General features: G+C 35.1%; 3 protein-coding genes across 4 annotated transcripts; all 3 read left to right on the top strand.

Annotated features, from left to right (window-relative positions):
* Nucleotides 1-1,717: 1,717 nt before the first annotated feature.
* LOC106947896 (transcription factor HES-5-like) lies at nt 1,718-13,232 on the top strand. 2 transcript variants are annotated; one of them, XM_015033204.1, is made up of 2 exons: nt 1,718-1,783; nt 11,758-13,232. In XM_015033204.1, the coding sequence occupies exons 1-2, from the start codon at nt 1,745-1,747 to the stop codon at nt 12,079-12,081; spliced, it is 363 nt and encodes a 120-aa protein (XP_014888690.1). In that variant the 5' UTR covers nt 1,718-1,744; the 3' UTR covers nt 12,082-13,232. The 2 variants fall into 2 exon arrangements, with proteins under 2 accessions (XP_014888690.1, XP_014888689.1); XM_015033203.1 differs by lacking the exon at nt 1,718-1,783 and adding an exon at nt 11,540-11,651.
* LOC106947897 (transcription factor HES-5-like) lies at nt 5,972-7,406 on the top strand. The gene is made up of 2 exons (XM_015033205.1): nt 5,972-6,081; nt 6,195-7,406. Exons 1-2 carry the CDS (start codon nt 6,019-6,021, stop codon nt 6,621-6,623), a joined length of 492 nt encoding a protein of 163 aa, XP_014888691.1. The 5' UTR covers nt 5,972-6,018; the 3' UTR covers nt 6,624-7,406.
* Nucleotides 13,233-19,413: 6,181 nt separating the features above from the next.
* Nucleotides 19,414-20,607, top strand: LOC106947894 (transcription factor HES-5-like). The gene is made up of 2 exons (XM_015033201.1): nt 19,414-19,536; nt 19,648-20,607. The coding sequence occupies exons 1-2, from the start codon at nt 19,414-19,416 to the stop codon at nt 20,071-20,073; spliced, it is 549 nt and encodes a 182-aa protein (XP_014888687.1). The 3' UTR covers nt 20,074-20,607.
* Nucleotides 20,608-22,285: the final 1,678 nt, after the last annotated feature.

Genomic DNA, 22,285 nt, shown 5'->3' with positions numbered 1-22,285 from the left:
TAATTTAATCATTAACTTTGTTTTTAAAAGAAAACAAAGTGTGTGTGAAATGTTTTGATGAACGACTTAAAGTTGATAGTATTTAGCGTCCGTAACCTCTGAAACAGCTGACCAGTGTCCAGGGGGATTTGGCACACTTCTCTGTCTTTAAAATCAGCATTTAAATGATGTTTTAACAATAAACTTTGCACTTATATGTCATAAGTTTTATTGTTTGATGAAAAGTTAGTCAAACCGCTTATAGCTGATACTGCTTGGATATATTTAGGAGATTGAAATCAGTTATTTAAGGCAGTCAATCAGACTTGTTGTTTCCCTCCAGATGGTTGGTGACGTCGGACTGTCCCTGTTGGAGCAGACAGCTGGTCTCCATCACAAAAGCTGCTGTCAAAATCTTTTTCTGGTGTTCGCACCACATTTGCCATTAAGTGTGGGGAATATGAAAGAAACGTCTTGTTGATGCCAACTATAAGTCACAAAACCCAACTGCCCATCTGCAAAAAACAACTTAGAATTTTTAAGACAAAATAAATGAAAATTTGATTGTGATAATACATGCTATATTCACATATTTAAAATTAAGACTGTCTTTGTATGTATGTCAAATTTCAAACAAATGTAATAGTAGTTTATAAAGAAAAAAATCATGTTTAAGAAATACTTAGAAACACTCATTATGTAATAAAACAATGTGTTATTAATAGATATCAATGAGAATGTAGTAACTTGAACTTTTGCTGCAACATGACTCACAGTTGTATTTGTGGAGAACTGTCACTATAAAGCATTTTTTTCTGTTCAAAAGAAGCATGACTGTGTGTCTAATGTGATGCATAATGAGGCACACTCCTATTATTCCTGGAGTGAAAGAACAGAGTGTGGGAAAACAGAGAAAACTCATGCTCAAAATCACACTGGGACAACAGACTAAGAGATAGTGACATGGTCAAAAATAGAGTTATCAACTTTCTAACTTATGTGATAGAAATCTTCAAAATCTTTTCCACCAAAAAAAAGAAAAAAAAAGAAAACCTTTGAAGCCTTTTAAATTGATTTGATACATTTTAGTCATAAGCACTACATTCAAAAGTTTAGAATTATAGTCATAAACTCATTACTTCAGCAGTAAACCTTAAAGAAAAGACTTCCTGTTTTGATAACATCTGTACATGTAGGAACTTTCATGAAAATCAGTTTGATTTGTTTCATGAACCACAGCTCCAGCTGACTGTTCCCCAAAAAGAATTTGGTACATGCAGAGAAGATCTTGACCAATTATTACATGACTGTGTTTTTTTGAATATTTACATCCACGGTCATGTACCAACCCCAAAATATTTCTGTCAGCAACAAAGGTTTGTATTCCTGTAAATATATTTAAATATTTTTTCAAACTAGCTAAAGGTAAGACAACAACATTCCTTTAGTTCACAATAGTCAAATTATCTGTGTTAAGGAATGCTTTTGTACCAACACTGGACATATGCTCCATCTGTTTCCCTGAGATCAAACTGTTGAGCTCTAATCATGGACATGTGGAGGAACCTCTCTTCTATTCTGTCTTGTTCAAGCATCTCATTGGTTCAGACTGTGGGAAACGCAATCCAGATCAAAACCCACACATTCAGATGGAGATGTGGGACTATAAATAGGAGTGATGAAGCCAACTGAGATTAGATTCTCTCTACAGAGATTTCTTCAGCAGCACAGAGATCCAACCATTTTACCTACAATCACTGCCACGATGACCAACTCTCAGGAGCATCTGACTCTGAACCACAAGGTAAATATCAGACTCAGGAAGAGTCTGTTATTAGCTGGGTTTGCTAATGCTATAATAAATAACAGGTTTACTAATGATTATCCTTTCCTGCAGACTTCAACCTGGAAAACACACATTCTGGTTTTCTTCATGAGACGACTGCAGAAGCGGCAGATGTGTCCAAGAGGTGGTGAACTTCCTGTTCAAAGACCAACTGAAGACACAGTCCCGTTGAGAACTGCTGAACCAGTTTAACAAGCTCCAGTTTTCCTCTGTGAAGAATTTGTGAAACTCATAGATCAGACAAGCATCTTTAAAGACAGCAGCGCCTTCTATGGGCCATAGTAGGGGCATGTAGACTGAGGTTATATCCATAAGACCATATTGGTGTATATTACTACAAATGCTACAAAAATAACACATTGTTTGTGTTACTGTTCCTATATATTTCCTACGGAAATAGCAGACAAATCTTTTAAATGGAAAAAGAAAATGAAGCAAGTGTTTGGACAAAAAAACACTGAATACTTTAAGATGTAGTCTTTCAGAATTTACTGAAAGTTTTCACTATTTCTCACTATGTGTGTTTATATTATTTGTATTTCCTTAAGGAAATTGTGTGTTACTTTGTAATGAGTTTTTTTTTTTTTTACATTTTCCTTTTTTCTAAAAATAGATCTTGTCAGAATTATAGTAGTTTCAAAGGAAAATGATATATAATTAATCTGCCATCATATGGTTGAGATGATATTGAAAAGACCTGTTGTAAGGTCATTTTTAACCCTGCTTTTTTAGAAGTAGAAATTTTTCTCTTATTTGCTTCATGTAAAGCAAAACTACTATTGTTTTCATCATATATGAGTCTTTTGTAAAGACGACTGTTCCTCTACTCTAATTTTTGAGTAAACTGTCTTGAAAATGTTTCCAAGTCATTTTTGTGATGTATCATCAGATTTATGACTCTACTCTACAGAGTACAAAATGTGTTAAATAAATGTATTTGAAATAAATTAAGACCTATCTTGTATGTTCTTTCTGTTGTATATGCCCTATAGAAGAGCACTGTGAAAAAGCATCTACCCCCTTATAGATAAGGTGAGGGTTTTTCTCCAATTTGCTTTAAGTTTGACTAAGATAATCTAAATAAATACAAAATACAGACCTGAAATTATTTATTTATGGAAAAAAACGTTCTGTTGGAGTCAGCAACTGCCAAGAAGTGTTCATGAAAAATGGCAATGTTTCTTTTTCTTATTTTTTTACATCACCGTGGAGGAAATTTGACCCACTTTTTCTTCTTTCATTTTTTGCAAGATTGTTTTAAATCAGCCACACTGGAAACTTTTCAACCATGTCTGCTTGAGGTCACATTACAGCATCTTAAACAGGTATAAACAGGTCCAAAATTTGAATAGGCCATGTCAAACTCTTATTTTCAAATGTTTCACTTCCATCTATTTTGGGGAAAATACTCTGATTTCCCCAAATACTTGTAGATATTTAAAATGTTTTCTAAGAAAATATGAGACAAACATCTGTGCTCCTTTTGGTCAGCAGTGGTTTGACCATGAAAGACTCCAAAATATGCTATATTTGCTCTTTCTTCATGTTGAATCATGAGCAGTGGGCTTACAAAAGCCCTGTAGTCCCTTGATATCAATCAAACCAATCATAAGCCATAAATGTAGCATGTATACTGACCAAAATTGACATGTAGCCAAAGTTACTAAATGATTCTGCCCAAAACAGGCCACAGAGTATAACTAATGTAATGCATAATGAGGCACACGTCTATTGTTCCAGCAATGAAAAGAGTGTGGGAAACCAGAGGAACCTCACTCACAGAACCGCTGAGGGACAACAGTGCTCAACCTTTGGCCTAACAGGGCACTGGCAGACTTCAAAAACCAAATGAATGTTTCCTTCAGCAGATCAATATAATATACATCATATCATATGGTCTATATAATATTATTTCTATGCTATTGTAGTCCTTTCATTAGTCTATTTTTTTATGTCAGCTTAAATTGAAAATGAACAAAAATAGAATTTAATTTCAATGGATTTTTTTGGGAAATTGTTAAATAAAATGTTCTGTTACTATGTTATATAAGTCAGGCTTCTGCTCAGACAGTATGACATGAAAAACCACCTACTACTTATTCAGAAATAAAAGCTTCAGTAAAATGTTTTTAGTTATTCTGTGTTTTTCTAACAAAAATCCGTTCTAACATTAACAAAGAAAGTAACAAAAAACCTAAATAAAGTAAAGTGGTAACTGCAATCATTTTATCTATTCTTGGTCACATTCCTTTATGGAGTGTGGGAAAGCTGGGGAGAGTAGCATTTATTATGATCAGCACCACCCGTCCTGTCAACTGTTCTCAAAAGGGATTTGGCACGTGTCATAAAGCAGCTGCTATCCCACTTGTTACATGTATAGATAAAACTGACTGAGATGCATGAGTGTAATTTCAAATTGACAACATAAAAAATAATGAAAATGTTTCAGAAAAGGATCTTAGACATTAAATGTCAACTAAGACAAATGAGTCATTTGTAAAGTAAACTAGTCATTCATTCAATTTTAGTAAGCAGTCTTCAACATGTTACCAAGTTATAGCCAACGTGTGATGCTGATTGGTCAGTTGTATGGTGACCAATGTGCTCACATGAAAGCTACACTTTTGTATAATTGTTTCCAAAATAAAGTAGCTTAAATGGTTAAAAAACACAAATAAAAACCTCTCTAGTAATGTAATTTGTAAATCCATTCCCTATTGCTACTCTTAGTAAACTCTGTCCTTTATGTTATGAATTTATGTTGTTTCTTATTAATTAATAAGTATTTATTTGAAAAAGAAAGGAAGTAAGTAGGACAGACTCGCTGGGTCATCAAGTTGGAGCAATCTTCAGCTCCAGGTGTTGAATATCAAAACTTTTAGGACGGCCAGTGTGTTAGGTAAGGTGACACACTTCTTTTGTTCCTTTAGTTAAAGCAGTGAAAGGGCAGATTGTGAGAAACCAGAAGAAGCTCACTCAAAGAGTCCCTAAAGGACAATAGATTCAGAGATCATATTTAAGAAATGGTGGAATGCTTGTTGATAAATTATATAACAGGACTAGTGTTTCTATAAAGTAGTCACAATGATTATGTAAAGACACCTAAAGTGGTTTTAGGTTAAATAAATACAAACCCAATCCAACAAAAACCAAATCCAAAGTAATTTGACTGTAAACTTCAAATCTACCAAACTACCAAATCCTACATATATTAATTACACATATTTATTTCTCTTTATTATTATCTGCTTACAGACAATAAGAATACATTTAAAAATCGCACACCAATGTGTGTCTATAACCCCAAAAACTAAATTTGGCAGACTTCTGTTGTGTCTTGCCACCTCCATAGTAAAGCTGGACTTAAATAAATCAATAAAATTTGTCTCAGATAGGCAACCAATCAGGCGGTTTCCCTCCAGATGGTTGGTGACGTCAGGTTCTGTCTCTGTTAGAGTGCACGTCCAGCATCTGTCACCCAAAACTCCTTTCAAAGTCCTTTTGTGATGCACTGACCACAGCAATAAAGACTGGGGTGTGGGAAACTGGGAGAAACTTTCTGCTCACACCACAAACCATAAGAATGTGGGCAAGTCTATTGATGGGTGCACCTGCTGCAAATTTTGACTCAGCTAAAGCAAACCTCATCTTAAAGCCGATTATAAATAATGTGGAACTTTGTAAAAAAAAAAAAAAATGCAATGTACAACCTCTCATAGAAACCATGAAAAGTAAAACTTCATTTTAAACACAGCTGCAATTATGACATAAAACAAATGTTCTATGTCAAGAAATAAAACAAACTACTAAATATGTTTTACCTGTTAGAAAGGATAATTGGTGCAATGTAACTGATCTCAGAATCAAGCAGTAGATCTGATCTCCATGAGAAATCACCTCTTTCCCAGATTCATACAGAGCTCAGTGCCTCTTTCCCTCCATCTCCCACCACTCCTCCACCTGTTCCCCTGAGATCAAACTATTGTCCACCACTAACATGAGCCCTGAGCATGTGGCAGGGCAGACTTCTATTTTTTCTTGGCCTGTGTTGTTATTGGTTCAGACTGTGGGAAACTTCTTCCAAACCAGGACCCACTCATTCAGATGGAGATGTGGGACTATAAATAGGAGGGACGAAGCCAGCAGAGATCAGATTCTCTCTACAGAGACCTCTACAGCACAGAGATCCAACCATGGCTCCTACAATAAGCCCAGCAAGGACCAACTCTCAGGAGCATCTGACTCTGAACCACAAGGTAAATATGAAGTTCAAAGAAATATAGTTATCATCTGTGGGAGTTTGTACATCTTGATACCAATGCCACTCTGCAGAATGAGTTTAATAACTGCTTTGTTCTTGTTTCTGCAGCTCCGGAAGCCTCTGGTAGAGAAACTACGCAGAGAGCGAATCAACAGCAGCATCGAGCAACTCAAGTCTCTCTTGGCTCCAGAGTTTCTCAAACAGCAGCCAGAGTCCAAGCTGGAGAAAGCAGACATCCTGGAGATGACAGTCTGCTTCCTGAGACAACTACAGAAGCAGCAGCAGCATCCTGCTCTAGACACAGGAGGCGTTGAGTTAGGCTATGCCAGATGTGTCCAAGAGGTGACAAACTTCCTCTCCAAAGATGAGCTGGAGACGCAATCCCAGAAGAGACTGCTGAACAACTTCAGAAAGCTGCAGACTTCCTCTGAGAAGAACCTGAAAGAGGCTAAATTCTCTTGTGTGAACTACACAGTCCAGAGAGGTATCAATAAAGACAAGAGTCCAACCACCAGCACTCCCTGGAGGCCATGGTAGACATCTACAGCCTGAGGTTATTGTCTGAAAAAGTAAACCAGACTGGTAGACAGAACATGTACCGACACGTTTCTTTGGACTGCTTCTATTGAATGAAAATAAGCATTTGATTTAATTGTGCCTTTATGATGCATATTATCACATTTCCTGTGGAAACAACATTTTGTTTTCTTTTAACAAAAGAAATGTATTGCAAATCATATTGTCTTTGCAATTGGGATTTCTCTGTAATTCTGTGATTTACTACAAATTGTTTAATGCTGATCATAATGATCAAAAATGAAATTGTCCTTTTTTAGGACAAATTCCTTTGAACTTGTCCTGAGTTAGCAGAATTATCTTCTGTGAAACTTTTATGTCTACGTATATTACCTAATAAGTTACAACATCCTCCCAGTGAAAGCTCAATGTTGGTTTTTGAGTATTTTTTTCAACTGATGCTTGAAAATTTACTGAAGGATCTGTGACAATAGAAAGTTCATTTCTAATGTTACTTTGTAAATGCTTTGGTGTGTTTGTCTCACCTTTAAGTTAGTCTTAGAGTCATTATGTGATCTGTTGTAAGGTCAGTCTATTTTTTAACTTTGTTAAACATTTATTCAATAATATGAGTTGTATTTGAATATACCGTATTGTCAATTGTCTTTTAAAAAGACATTTCTCTGATCTTTAGACATTTTCTTGTTGAAATCGACAAGTTGTGATGTATCATCACTTCCTGTGGGAACTTCTGTACTTTCTGTCTCATTGTGCCTTTAATAAACAACCGAGCTGAAACTAAAATCACATCATTGCATTTTTTTTTTTTTACTACCTTTGGGTTTTTAAGTAACAAATGAGTAAAATTTATAAATTTAGAGCAGGCAATAATCAGAAATTGATAATCAATGACTTAAGTTTCACAACTCTACTTATGTAGGTTGAGCAGCAACTCAGACAATGAGGAAAAAGGTGTTTTATGCAGTCTATGTCAATACCTGGTTTCAACTGTATATCCAGTTACCTCTGTATAAAAAGTCTCAAAAATACTCAGCAAAACTAAACTAAAAATTGTGTCACAGCATAGTTTTATGTGTTGGTTTAAATGCCAGTGTTCGAAACAAAAAGAAATGTTTTGACCTGTCCCCCCATTAAAAAGAGTCATGACAGTGTATCTATCTAATGTGATGCTTAATGATGCACACTTTTATTGTCCCCACAGATCAATAGTGTGGGAAACCAGAGAAAACTCATTGTAGGGCAATAAATCTGGACCTTTGACCTCAGGAGAAACAGGTTAACTCAGAGACTGAGCACTAACTGTAAAAGGCCTACATCAGAATGCATTCTTTCATGTTTTAGTAATCCAGATGATATCTACTTCTTTATTTAATTCATTTTGCACTTTTGCACACTAAAAATAGCTCCTTCTTCAAAGAGAAAATTATTTTTAACATATATGTAGTTAAATCTTGCCTTATTTGGTGATTTTATTGCTTCAATGTTATCTAAATATGTTGTATTATTGAATTAATACCTGCTTAATACAAACTTCAGTACTGAAGCTTTTTCAACTTTCAAAGGTTTTTTAAAGCTAAAACATAAATCTTTGAAAGCTAAATCTTATATAACAGTATCCATCATTGATGATGATACAGTTTGCTTCTTTATTTTTAGTGACTCATTACACAGCAAAGAATTTTTTGAAAATGTAATAACAGTTATCTTGTCAAATCTTCATTTAAATTGAGATAGGAATGAGAATGATTTTCTTTTAGACTTAATGTCTGAAGAAATTTTAAATTTGAACAACTTTAAATGTTTTAAACAAATATGGAAAGAGGGTTCATTTAGATTTAGGTGGATGAGCGGATTTCATTTAATCAGCAGTGAATGAGAAAGCCCTGAAGAAAAGTTGAACGTAATTAACATAATCAACCTCACCAGCAGTCGACCAATCTCCAAAGGGATTTGCCACGTGTCGAAAAGCAGCCCCTTCCCTCTTAAATGTGTTTAAACATTTCATCCAGTTATGGAAGAAAATACCAATTACAATCCAAAAAGTATGACAAAATGTAAAATATTTAAAATAACCATTAATTTCAAAAATATTTTATTAACTAAATTAAATTAGGATTGCAGTTCATATATGTAAATTTTTTATATAGAAGTTTCTCTTAGTAAGCACAAATTTCACTATGGTTGTTTAACAGAGGAAACTGCCTATTTAGTGGCACGCAGTGCACATACTGAGGAGATTCTGCTCTGATTTGTAACAATTCTAATGCCATTTTGTTCTTGGTATTGAAAAAAAATCTAAAATGTGAAAGATTTTTATGTCTTTGTGCAGAACCTTCACTTTTAGATGTTTGAAAGTGAAATATTGAATAACAATGGCCCTCCTTAAAGAGGTCATGATTGCCTTATGCTTTGCATAATGAGGCACACTTCTATTGTTCCTCTCATCATAGGACGGAGTGTGGGAAAACAGAAAAGGCTCACTCACAGAGTCGCTGTGGGACAATAGATTCCGACCTTTGACCTGAAGGAAGACAAATTAAAAAGGAGCCCAGCTCCAGATACACAAGTTGTTTTCAGCCTCACTTAGATAAATCTGTTACTTTTTTACAAAGTTAATTTCTGTAGGTCTGTTTCTCCTAAATATATATATATATTTTTTGCCAATTCAGTTTCTTTAATGTATTTATTCGCAGGAATCTTACCACTTCCACATATATGTTAAGTTCTGGCTTAAAGGCACAAATTGATTTTAACAACAGAAATATATATATCCAAACAAAAGACAAAAAAAGGACAACTCACCATTAAACATTTTCTGAATAGAGGATATTTAATACCGAAGCAATATAAAGACTAGAGGCCAAAGGAGAGACCTAAAGTAAAAAACAATAGTGTACTCATAAAAATAACCTCTCAATCCCCTGTTTGGTGAAGTTCTTCACAGCACTTCACCACCATTCAGACTAAATGGGATCATTGATGATACAAGAAAAAATGCAATACAAAACTGATTTACTGATTTACAAGCTTACAGAACAAATTTGTAGTTTGTGATTACTGACCTGAAAGTGGATAATGTAGAGGGAAATATTTTGGAAACAGTGGCTTTGACACTTTTAAATATTTCTATGTTATATCTTCCTCCATCAGAGTACATGACATGGCTGAAACAATATAGCAAACAAAAGGAAAGAAAACTAAAATGAATAAAAAGGTGTCAAAGAAAATATTTCCAAACTTCATTACAAACTTTTTGGTGCTTACACTGTTTTTTTGGTGCCACTACAGTTTAGTGGAAAGGTGTAGCTAATTCAGTTAATTGCAATTTGTCATGTGTACCTCTAGATGACACTATATCCTTCACTGTTGATATTTAAAGAAAGTTGTATATCTTAAATTCTCTAGCATCTTTAGAATGAACGGTTTTTGAACTCTGATTTACTTAAAGCCTATGATGGATTTTATGTAAGCAACATTTTTTTATACACGTGTTTATATTTAAATTGATTTAAAGTGCATTTTATACTGTTATTGACAAAATAAATTATTTTCATAAATTATTTTCATACATTTACACACACACACACACACACACACACACACACACATATATATATATATATATATATATATATATATATATATATATATATATATATATGGACAGAATATGCTTATTCTCCAGTTATTCCATTTATTTATGTTATCCTCATCTTTACAATTTAAAAAAAGTGGGACAAGTTTCTATGGCTACTTACATTCAGGTAAAGTTTCATAAACATGTAAAAAAACAAAACAAATCAACACATCTACATATTACAACAGATCACAATAATAAAATGTTATGGAAAATGTTGCAAAGCATTACAACTAACTCTGGATACTAATAATGTAGGTGAATAGATGCACTTGTAGCAAATTACTTGTTCTCCCGAGGGATTTGACACACTTCAAGACATTATGTCCCCAAAGACTGTTCCATTGCTTAGAAGTGGAACCAGACTACATTTTATGAGGGTGTCTACAATTTTGATCACGGGGTAACAATTTGAGATAATTACAGAGATAAAATTGAACAAAACATTTTTGTACAGTCTAGTACAGAGTTCTTACTTGAATTTGGCTTATACAAATTGTCAAAGCCATCAATGGGTGCTTCTCCCTCCAGATGGTTGGTGATGTAATGCTCTGTGTCTAAGAGCTACCACCTGTCACAGACGTGCCTTTTGTGGTTCTCTAATCACAGCAGACTCTCAGTGTGGGAAACTCAGTTCGACATGCTACTCACACTGGCTACAAGGCACGCGTCGGTTAATAATTACACTGCTGCTCAAAAAGGGCACGTGCCAAAACTCAGCTGCATCTGGACCTCAGCGTGTTAATTGACATGAATTGTATCTTTATGATTTCTACCATGGTAAATTATTAATGATGCTTCACAGGATTCCTCCTTTTCGTTTAATTCTGCTATAAAACTAAAAACGTGAATTATCTTAGAATAAGGACAAAGAAACTTTTGCTACTTTGTATATTATTTTTAGTCTTAACCAATCAATGTTTATTTCTCATGAGTCTGAAAGCTGTTTTGTTTTAATTTGGAAATGTTAAATCTCAAAGTGTGCTGTTATTCTAACTCCATTGATCTCCACCTTAGGGAGCATATCAGCTTCCAGGGTCACTACTTTCCCACATTGACACAAAGTGATGTGAGTCTGCTCCACCTGCTCCTTCTCAAATCTAACATGCTGTCTGTCGTTAATGCCTGCAAGGCATTAACGACAGCATGTTAGTGCCCCACATGCCCATTGTCTGTCTCTTAGATCTGATTGGCTCAGACTGTGGGAAAGCTCAACCAGAGAGAGACCCACACATTGATATGGAGATCTGGGACTATAAATAGGAGCGCTGCAGCCAGCAGAGATCAGATTCTCTCTTCAGAGACCTCCACAGCATCAACACCAAATAATGGCACCTACAATCACTGCAGAGATGACCAACTCTCAGGAGCAGCTGACTCTGAACCACAAGGTAAGTTAGATTCTCTGAAAACCTGTTAATATTTAAGCTTTTTCTACTAACAGCAACATTTCATTCCATGATAGGTTTATTAATGACTTCTCTATTCGTTGTACAGCTCCGAAAGCCTCTGGTGGAAAAGTTACGAAGAGAGCGAATCAACAGCAGCATCGAGCAGCTCAAGTCTCTCCTGGGTCCAGAGTTCCTCAAACAGCAGCCGGAGTCCAAGCTGGAGAAAGCAGACATCCTGGAAATGACAGTTTGCTTCCTGACCAAGCTGCTGCAGCAGAACCAGCAACAGAGACGACAGCTGAACTGTCTTAAAAGCACTATGGCTTGTCTTGATGACAGCCTGAACAAGGCTGAAATCTCTCTGAGCTCCACAGTTCAGAGCACCACAGACGAGGATCCAGACTGTAAAGTTCTGTGGAGGCCTTGGTAGAAACCTACTGACTGTAGATGCTACTAGACCACGTTGATCAAATATGACTGTTAGAAAAAGAAAGGACTTTTTCATTGTGTTTAAACAGAGTTTTTATTATGTATGTACATTTTTGTTGCATTTTTTTATTATATTTCCAGCAGAAATTGCTTCAGCATCTATTGTGTTGAGAAGGAAAATAATCTTATGCATGTTGCATGAAATTTCATAGATTGAATTGCAATCTGTTTTAACTGTACCTTAGGGTAAATAATAATACTGATAAAATTTATGATGTTCTGTACAGTAACAGTACCATATTGGTCAAGATTACTGAACTAAATTGTGAAATTTTAAGAACGTGATCTTCTGTTTGTGAAGAAGAATTGCTTCTATATATGAAGCTCCATGATTCATTTTCTTTCGGTGCAAGATGTAAAATTCTTAGGAAGTAACATGAAGAGTTTTGGTGCATATTGCATGAACTAATTCTTGTTGCCAATGTTACTTGACTATAATGCTAAGGTAACACCTGCTATGGTTTGATTTCTGTTTATTGCTGCGATGAAAAGTTCTTTTGAAGGACGAGTTTCCTATTTGACTTTTAATCTCTTTGACTACACCAAACAGATCTTTTCTGAGATCCTAATGTCAATACTTTACTTCTTAAAAGTGTAATAGTAATGCAATTTTATGAATTGTACTTTCTTTTCTGTGGTTGATACAGTGGACACTTTGATCATATTCGATCAGATATCAAAAATGTTCTTTTTCTGAACATTTTGTTACCACTTTGTGGGATTACAGCGACATGATCTATTTTAAGATCAGTTTTTTTTAACTGTTTCATGTTGAACGGTTTTGTGCTGATAAGATTTGCTTCATCAAATTGTGGTTTTAAAGACTGATGTGATCGGTTTAGGTCAGAAATAAGATGTCTATCTTCTCTTTATAAAGTGTAGAGCTTTTCTTTTTTTTTACACAACTTTTGCTAAATTTCAAAGAACAGTGAGTTCTTCAAGTTGTTTATCTTTTATAAAGATGTTGTTCCTTTACTCTCTCCGAGTACAGTGTCTTGTAGAAATCTACAAGTTGATGTTTGATGTTTCATCAGATTTGTATGGAGTTTCACAACTTCAAGTGTTTGAGGTAATAAACACAGCCAAATCCTCTATAATGGTATACATTATGGTTCCTTTTCTATATTTAATCATTTTCATTTCTATATGTTTAGCTAAATTAGAAAAAAAACAGCCATTTGGCACATTGTGAGTAATTAGAAAAATGTTCTCCTAAACACAGATTCCAATTTTGATGAAGGAAGTTAAATACAGGATGAGAAGCATTTGTATTCTTTCCCCAGTAAAACTAATGCATGGACTGAATCTGAGAAATCAGAATAATCTCACTCAAGAAAACTACTGGGGGAGAGTTAAATCATATTTTAGCCTGAAGGGAGGACCTTTAGGAACTTCTTCATGAAACCATGTAAATCTCAGGTCAAAACAGCTTAGTTTTTTCTGTCACCATAACTGCTTATGCCATCTCTAATTATCCCATAACAAGCAACATTTGAAAAATAAATTGCCTAGCCCAGAATGTAATTTGAATACTGCAAATGATAAGATTACATTCAAATGATTAATTTGATTCCCAAGGTGCAACTACTGAAGGTTCCCCAACTTTCAATTTTAGACAACTTGTTTCACATGTTGATGCCCAAATTTAAACAATTTAAATAAGAACAGAGTTTGTGAGGGAAATTAAATATCCTCGTCTATTTTCAGCCCCCAGAAATAGTCTCAGACTCCAATGCTGCTAATGCCACAGTTTATATTTTCCATCTAGAGAGGGAAGTCTATCTTTCTGTTTAGCAAAAAGACATAAGAGAAAACTCTGGAGCTGAATGAGAATCAATCACACAGCAGCAGAAGTGACTACCCAGCCAACTCTGGCAAACTTCAGCAAGCAGCCGTCTATCTGGAAATCACTAATTGATAATATTCCTTCATCAGTGATTCATATTTGTTGCAATCAATGAATATGACAGAGCAAACCAAAGCTATATTTTTTCATAGAATTTTAAATTAGACACATTTCTATAGCCAGCCACTGGGGCAATTTCCCTCCAGATGGTTGGTGATGTAACACCATTTCTATAGCAACACATAGCCAGCATCTGTTTCAGAAATCCCTTTGTGCTCCACTGACCACAGCACGGGGAGGAAGTGTGGGAACCTCCCATCGATCTTCTCCTCATGCTGCCTCTAAGGCACGTGCCGTCTGTATCTGGATATCTGCATCTTTGCAGTTTTTCTATGTGTTTTTGATGAAAAATACATTGACAGTACAAATAATATCACAGAGCTATTGTTTTAATGTTTGTTTTTTGTATATGCTCTGCAATATCAAAGAGATTTATGAATGACTAATATAATGATCTTTTTCTTCCATGGAAACTGATTGTTCTCTCTCCAGTGAGGTCTTGATGACAAAAATATTGGGCATAAAAATTAAATGTCCTTTATGTGCAGCTTTATCCCTTTCCCACAGTTAAGGAGCTCCATGTGTTTTTCTGTTTCTCCCTTCAGGTCTCCATCTGCTCCTTCGAGACCCAACAATTATCCTCAATAAATGAATGGAAGCGTGCTGCTGTTGTCACCAGAGCCATCTGATTGGTTCAGACTGTGAGAAAATTCATCCCGACCAAAACCCACACATTTATATGGAGATGTGGGACTATAAATAGGAGGGATGAAGGCAGTAGTGATCAGATTCTCTCTATAGAGACCCAACTGTGGCGCCTACAACCACTGCCACAATGACCAACTCTAAGGAGCACTGAGTTGGCTCTGAACCACAAGGTAGGACAGATTCTTTTAAAGTTCTTTACTATTTGGGCTTTTTTTATGTAAATAACAAAAGCACATTCCAGGATAGGTTTACTAATGATTTTTCTCTTGTTTCTACAGCTCAGAAAGCCTCTTGTGGAAAAGTTACGAAGAGAGGGAATCAAAAGCAGCATCGAGCAGCTCAACTCTCTCCTGGGTCCAGAGTTCCTCAAACAGCAGCCAGAGTCCAAACTGGAGAAAGCAGACATCCTGGAGATGACAGTTTGTTTCCTGACCAAGCTGCTGCAGCAGAACCAACAGCAGAAAAAACAGCTGAACCGACTTAAAAACCTCAAGGCTTGTTTTGATGCCAATGAGGCTGAAGTTTCTCTGAGCTCCTCAGTTCAGACTAAAGATGAAGATCCAGATCCTAAAGTTCTATGGAGGCCTTGGTAGATGCCTACTGAATCTCTACTAGGCTGACTAAAGCTGAAAGAAGATCATATTGGTCAAATATTACTAGCTTCTTTTAATAATGTATATATGTTTTGTTTCTTTTTTGAAAATTACATTTCTTTTTTTCATTTTAAGAAAGACAAGATTTTATAATGCATGTTGCATAAAATTTTACTAATTGAGTAGCAATTTCTTGTTTCTGTGCTAACACTAGCGGTAATAATATTGATATGATTCATTGTGTTCTTACCAATGAAAAAGACCTTATTGGTGAAAGATTGTTGAATTACAACAGACACGTTGTTGTAATGTCTTTTTTACAGACGTGATTGACTGTTTCTACAGAAGAATTGCTCCTATCTAGGGAGTCTCTTTATTGACTTGTTTTCAATGTAAGCTATACATTTCTTTTGAAATAACTAACAGCACTGATGCATGTTGCATGAAGTAATACTGTTTGCCAATTAATTATGATTAATTGAATTCAGTAATTGTAAAGAATCGTGATCTGTTTCAAGGTCAAATGATTGGTGTACTTTACTTTTTTAGAAAGTCTAAAGTTGTTTCGTTACACGTTTTCTAAAATGTCAAAGAATACGGGTAGTAAGTTCTGTAAGTTGATAATCTTTTATAAAGATATTTCACTCTGAGTACGCTGTGCCTTGTAAAACCTACAAGTTATTTGTTTGATGATTCAACAGATTTATCTGAGACCTCACCACTTCTGCTGGTTAAGTTAATAAATGATAAATGAAAAATTAAAAATAAAGTGTGTTGTTATATTTCTGACAACTTTATTTGTAAATAAACAGGTTCTCTGGAAACCTGATCCTGAAATGATGCTTCAAATTATACTACTCGTCAACTCAGCTTCACTTTCACAGTCAATGTCAGTATCAGTATCACATTGACTGTGATACTGGGCACCTTGAAATGCCTTGCTGCTGAAATGTGCTATGCAAATAAAATTTTATTGATTGATTGATTGATCACTCATGGGTGTTCCGTATAATCTAAAAATAGCCAGAATTTGACACAAAAAACAAACAAAAAAGAAAACCCTGTGGAGTTTGCACAAAGTATGCCCTAAATGAACTGATATTTTTCACAGACACTGGATGAAATATATATGACCACTTAAGATGTAAACTTTAAAAAAAAATTAACCCAACTTAATTTACTTTATATGTTAGTGAAGTAATAACCTTCCAGATTTTTCACAAAAGTTGATATTGAGTTTCATTAGGAGAGACTGGACTGGTTTCAGGGTTGTGTCCTAGATGTGAAAACTTTGATAAATGAATGTGACACAGGTGAGTAAATGACTGCTGTGAAAGAGCAGCAAACTGAGGCACTATTAATTTAAAAGTCGAGAATAAAATTAAACATAAACTCATAGTTCAACAATATATTTTTGAAAATCAGACTTAATGAAATTATTTAACCTGGAAAACTGACTAATATTTATGTGCAGCACTCAGTTATCAGAAATACTTCTTCAGGTTAACAGTTCATGACTAACATAAACAGAACCAAATTATTTTGATTCTGGAAAAATATTTATTTGCCGTGTTTAAAGTTTTATTTACTCCTATTGAGCCAACTAGTGGGGTCCTTTCCCTCCAGATGGTAGCCCTCTGTTCCTATAGCAACACCCAGCCAGCATCTGTCTCGGAAACCTCTTTGTGCTCCATTGACCACAGCACAGCAAAAAGAAAGTCTAGCTGCTCCTTGCGCTGCCTGCAAGGCACGTGCCGCTTCGCATGTCTTGTTATCAGAGATCTCTACAGCACAAAGATCAAAGCATGGTTCAAACCTGCAACAGTAACCAACATTTAGGATCATTTGATACTGAAACACAGGGTAAACATGAAATTCATAGAATGTTAATTGTCCTTTGTGGGAGTTTGTAAATGTTGATACCAATGCTGCATTGTTTAACAAGTTTAACAATTACTTTGTGCTTGTTGCTGCAGCTCAGAAAGCAGCAACACCAAAAACATTTGAAGAATGTCAACGAGATGTAGTCTGATAAAGCTTACTGTGAGCTTCACAGTCCTGAACAACACCAACAAAGCATCAATTTCGCATGGCCCTCTGGAGGCCATGGTAGAAAACTGCAGGCAAGTGTTTTCTGTCATACTTTTTCAAAATATTTCCTTAGAGAAATGAAAAAAGTAATGTCTCTCAGTTTAAGAAAGAAATCACCCTGACCTGCAACAGCAGGAAAAAAAAAAGTTATTACTGACAGTAACATTATTGTAACAGTAGTTACCCTTTCATTGTGATTTGTTTCAGTTTTAGAAACTATAAATTAATGTTCTTTTCACACGTTTATCTGAGCACATTTGAATGATCTATTTTAAGATCAGACTCAAGGTTATTTTACTTCTCATACTGCAACGGTTGATAAGAAAAGATGTTGGTCTTTCTTTACTTGCTATATTATTTGATTGAAGTTCAATATTGCATGTGGTTCCTTCCAAAAATGAATTTAATTCATGCATTTGGATAGTTGTGATATCCATTCATTTTGTGTGGCAATGACTTCCAAACAACAAATCATAGATGTTCCTTATTTTGACATGACAGTCATTTTATCTGATTAATAGTTTTATATATAAATAACTTACAAATCTGGGGCATGTACAGAAATGCATGTTCTGTATAAACTAAAACACAGCAACATCACTGACATTGTTGGCGACAGGAGGTTAATAATGACATGTCTCAGATGGGCACACATAGTGGAAGTAGTGAAAGGACATAGTGTGGGAAACCAGAATAAAGCTACTCACATAGCCCCTCAGGGACAATAGAAATAGACCCTGACCTTTGCCCTGAAGGGATGGAAGTTAAATGGGAACGTGTCCCTTAAGCAAGCGATGTTGTTCCACTCTTACTGTCACAATTAATGCTACCAGCTTTTAACATTTTCGCCATGTAAAATATGTTAATATAGATCTGATAAACTAATTTAGACAGTAAAATATGTTTTCTTAATATGCTGCAATACAGGTAGTGATGAAGATCTGGACATATTGATTGTCCAGCGAATGTGAAATTGTAAAAATGTTTTTAAAAGCAGAACAGAAATACGAGGTATAACTTGCAAATGCTCTTTTTTCCACTAATCCGTTAAATATATCAGTTAAAAGTTTTCCAGCTTCAAATATTTTTTTGTCATTTTAAGAGTTTTCAGAAGTATTTCATATTTGACACACTTCTAAAGCCGACCAATAGGGTTCTTTCCCTCCAGATGGTTGGTGATGTAACATTTTGTTGTTATAGCAACACACAGCTAGCATCTGTCTTAATTTGTGCTGCACAAAACAGGCAGTCAGTGCAGGAATCTCACATCATCCTGCCCTTCACACAGCCTGCTAGGCACGTGTCAAATAAGTTGTCTGTACCTGGATTTTAAGATTTTAAGTTCTATATATTAATTAGATGGAAAAAAAATTATATGTAAGTATTTATTTCTGAGTACAAGTATAATAGACTAAATAGAATAAACTATAAAATTATCTTTCAAAGTACTCTATATGACTCACTTTTTTTTCTCAAAATGACAGTGTTGTTTCTGATCAAATAATTTTTTTAACTCTTTAGAAATTTGACAGTACAGTTTCAGGTTTACAATCAGCTAAAATTTTCTATTTTTTATTTATTTGTCATAACAAATATATATTTTGCTAAAAAACATTATAACTTTTTCTTTTTCTTACATTTAAAGTGCGCACTACATTAAAAGCATTATTCATCCAGATGCATACTGGGCTCATCAGCGTGTGCTCAGTCACAGGTATTGATCTCAGCATCAGGGAGCCCCTCTGCTCCCTCTGCAGGGTCGCCACTTTCCCACATTCAGACAGAGCTCTTTAGTGTGCTCCACCTGCTCCCTCTGAAATCTAACCATTGTCCCTCGAGCAATAATGGGAGCGTGTTGCTGCCCCACATGCCTTATTATCCTGCAGAGCTCTCTGATTGGTTCAGACTGTGGGAAACTCCAGCCAAACCAAGACCCACACATTCAAATGGAGATCTGGGACTATAAATATGAGGGATGAAGCCAGCAGAGATCAGATTCTCTCTACAGAGACTTCTACAGCACAGAGATCCAACCATGGCCCCAGCAATCACTGCAGCAATGGCCAACTCTCAGGAGCATCTGATGCTGAACCACAAGGTAAATATGAAGCTCATATATTAGCTATCCTTCATGAGAGTTTGTGAATTTTATTAGAAATGTTACACAGAAGAATGTGTTTTTAATAACAGCTTTATTTTGTTCCTGCAGCTCAGAAAACCTCAGGTGGAGAAACTACGCAGAGAGCGAATCAACAGCAGCATCGAACAGCTCAAGTCTCTCCTGCTGGGTGCAGAGTTCCTCAAACAGCAGCCAGACTCCAAGTTGGAGAAAGCAGACATCCTGGAGATGACTGTTTGCTTCCTGAGGCAACTGCAGAAGCAGCATCCAGATGTGGTCTCAGGGGCTGTTGAGCTGGGGTATTCCAGATGTGTTCAAGAGGCTGTGCACTTCCTGTCCAAAGATGAAGTGAAGACACAGTCCCAAGGAAGACTCCTGAAGCATTTCAGCATGATGCAGTCTTTCTCCAAGAAGAACTTGAGAAAAGCAGACTTCTCTCCACAGAGCCCAACAGAGCAAGGTAGCGTCAGTAAAGACAAGAATCCGCTCCACAGCCCCCTCTGGAGGCCGTGGTAGACGCCTACAGCATGGAGTTCCCACAAGAGAAACTTAGACCATATTGGTCTAGAAGATACTGGACTAAATTCTTTTTTGAAATCAAATTATTTCTGTTTAATAAGAACATGGTATATATTTTGTAAATGTGTTTATTTTCCAAGATTATATTTCCAGTGAAAATGGCAAAAGCATTGTTTTTGATTTACAAAAGACGAACATACTTTTATGCATTTTTGTATAAAATTTCTATAACTGCACTAGTGATAATGTAGTAATAGGAATCCCAGTAGCATTGATTGTGTTTTGATTATTCATAATCATGTTCTACAGTTTATATGTCCTTTTTTGGAATTATTTGGAAGGAGTGCAACGCTATTCTTTCTTTACAATCCGTTATATGATTGAAACATTTATACTTTGGTTTTAAAAAGATTTTCTTGATTTTGTAATTTTGATTACAAGTTTTCATCAGTAATATTTATTACTATTGGGAAATCATAATTGATCATCTTGATCATGTATCATCAAGTATCTACCTCATTTTTATTTGTATAACTGGTTTACTGCTGGCTTTTGTTTTACAAAATATTTGCTGAACAGTCAGTTTATTTGTGACAGTATTTACATAAAGAAAAACTACATTTGTTGTATTAATGATATGATCTGTTTTAAGGTCAGCTTTTGATATATTTGGTTGATTAAAACCATATTTTCTACTTCTTATACGGAGTGAGTTTCATATGAAACAATGTACTTTGTCTTTTATAAGGACAGATGTTCATTTACTTCTTTGAGTACATGATATTTTAAGTCTACATTTTGTTGTTGATGTATCATCACTAGTTGGAGCTTTAACAATTCAAATTGATCATTGTGCCTTGTTGAATAAACAAATACTACCAGATGAAAAGTTTTCTTCTCATTTTCTGAGATCACCTGTAGAAAATGATACACCTGTGTTTAAATATTTCAGTTCTTTAATGAATATGCAGAACACAATACGCTGTGTTCTGCATATTCATTTCTAATAAATAGTGACTTTGGGGGGAGGGCTGCTGGGGTATCTGGACACCAATGAGGGTAGAATCTAAAATGTAAAAATGTGGAAATTTTTAAATAAAATTCGTTGGTTGAAAAATTATAGTTTATTTATATTATCTACTCATTAAATTGTGGCTTTCCAGAGCACAAAAGTTGAGGATTTTGACATCTGATTTTGTCATCTCTATATATGTACCTTACCTTTTCACACTTATAATCAAGCGATAATGATTCAGTTTTAGTCCCAAAATACTATTAATAAGATACTGTAAACTATTTTAATGTACTCAAGTCAATCCTTCTTATAATCTACATCACTCATCAAAAATCTGTATGAATGCAGTTTTTATCTACATTAATTTTGATGACCAGTGAAAACATTAGCTGTTAAAGCTAAACAATTGTATATTGACTGTAATAGATTCGTTTAGCTGTACTTTGTCATACTTTATTTCACCAATTCAAATGTTGCATCATTTCGGAGCCAGCCAATTGCACTGCTTCCCTCCTGCATGCCTGGTGATGTAATCCAGTTTCTTCAGGAAAACAGAACCAGCATCTGTCACAGGCTGTCCCTTTGTGGTTTGATGATCATAGAGCAGGGAATTAGTGTGGGAAACTGAGACCAGCTTGTTACTCACATGGAAAGGAGGGCACGTGCCGTGAGATAACTGCATGTAGGCCCCAGAAATAATAATTCTCAAAATATTTGTTTAAAAAATCTGAAAAATACAAAGATTTTAAAGCAAAAAATAGTTTAAAATTGTATTCTTTTGACAGAGATAAAGAAAAAATAAATAATTAATGTGAGATATAACCAATAAATAACCAACAAATTAAAACCAACATTTTTTAAATTGTTTTTATTATTATTATTATTATTATTATTATTATTATTATTATTATTATTATTATTATTATTATTATTATTATTCTTTTGGTTCAACAAGAAGTATAATAAAATTATATCAGCCTATCTAAATGAAGGTTTATTTTGAATTTACCTGAAAATTTTGTCATAAACATTATCCCACCACGTGTGAGCTGGGATGAAGGGCGTGTGCTCAGTTCAAGTAATTGATCCCAGCATTAACCAGCAGATAAGCTCTCTCTACAGGGTCACCACCTTCCCACATTCACACAGCGCTTTGTGTGTCGGCTCCATCTGCTCCCCTGAGACCTAAACATA

This window comes from Poecilia latipinna, unplaced genomic scaffold, assembly GCF_001443285.1.
Source record: "Poecilia latipinna isolate Pla-1442-1.1 unplaced genomic scaffold, P_latipinna-1.0 Scaffold260, whole genome shotgun sequence".
Taxonomy (NCBI): Eukaryota; Metazoa; Chordata; class Actinopteri; order Cyprinodontiformes; family Poeciliidae; genus Poecilia; species Poecilia latipinna.
Note: the sequence above shows the minus strand (reverse complement) of the source record. Positions and strands in the feature narration are given on the sequence as shown.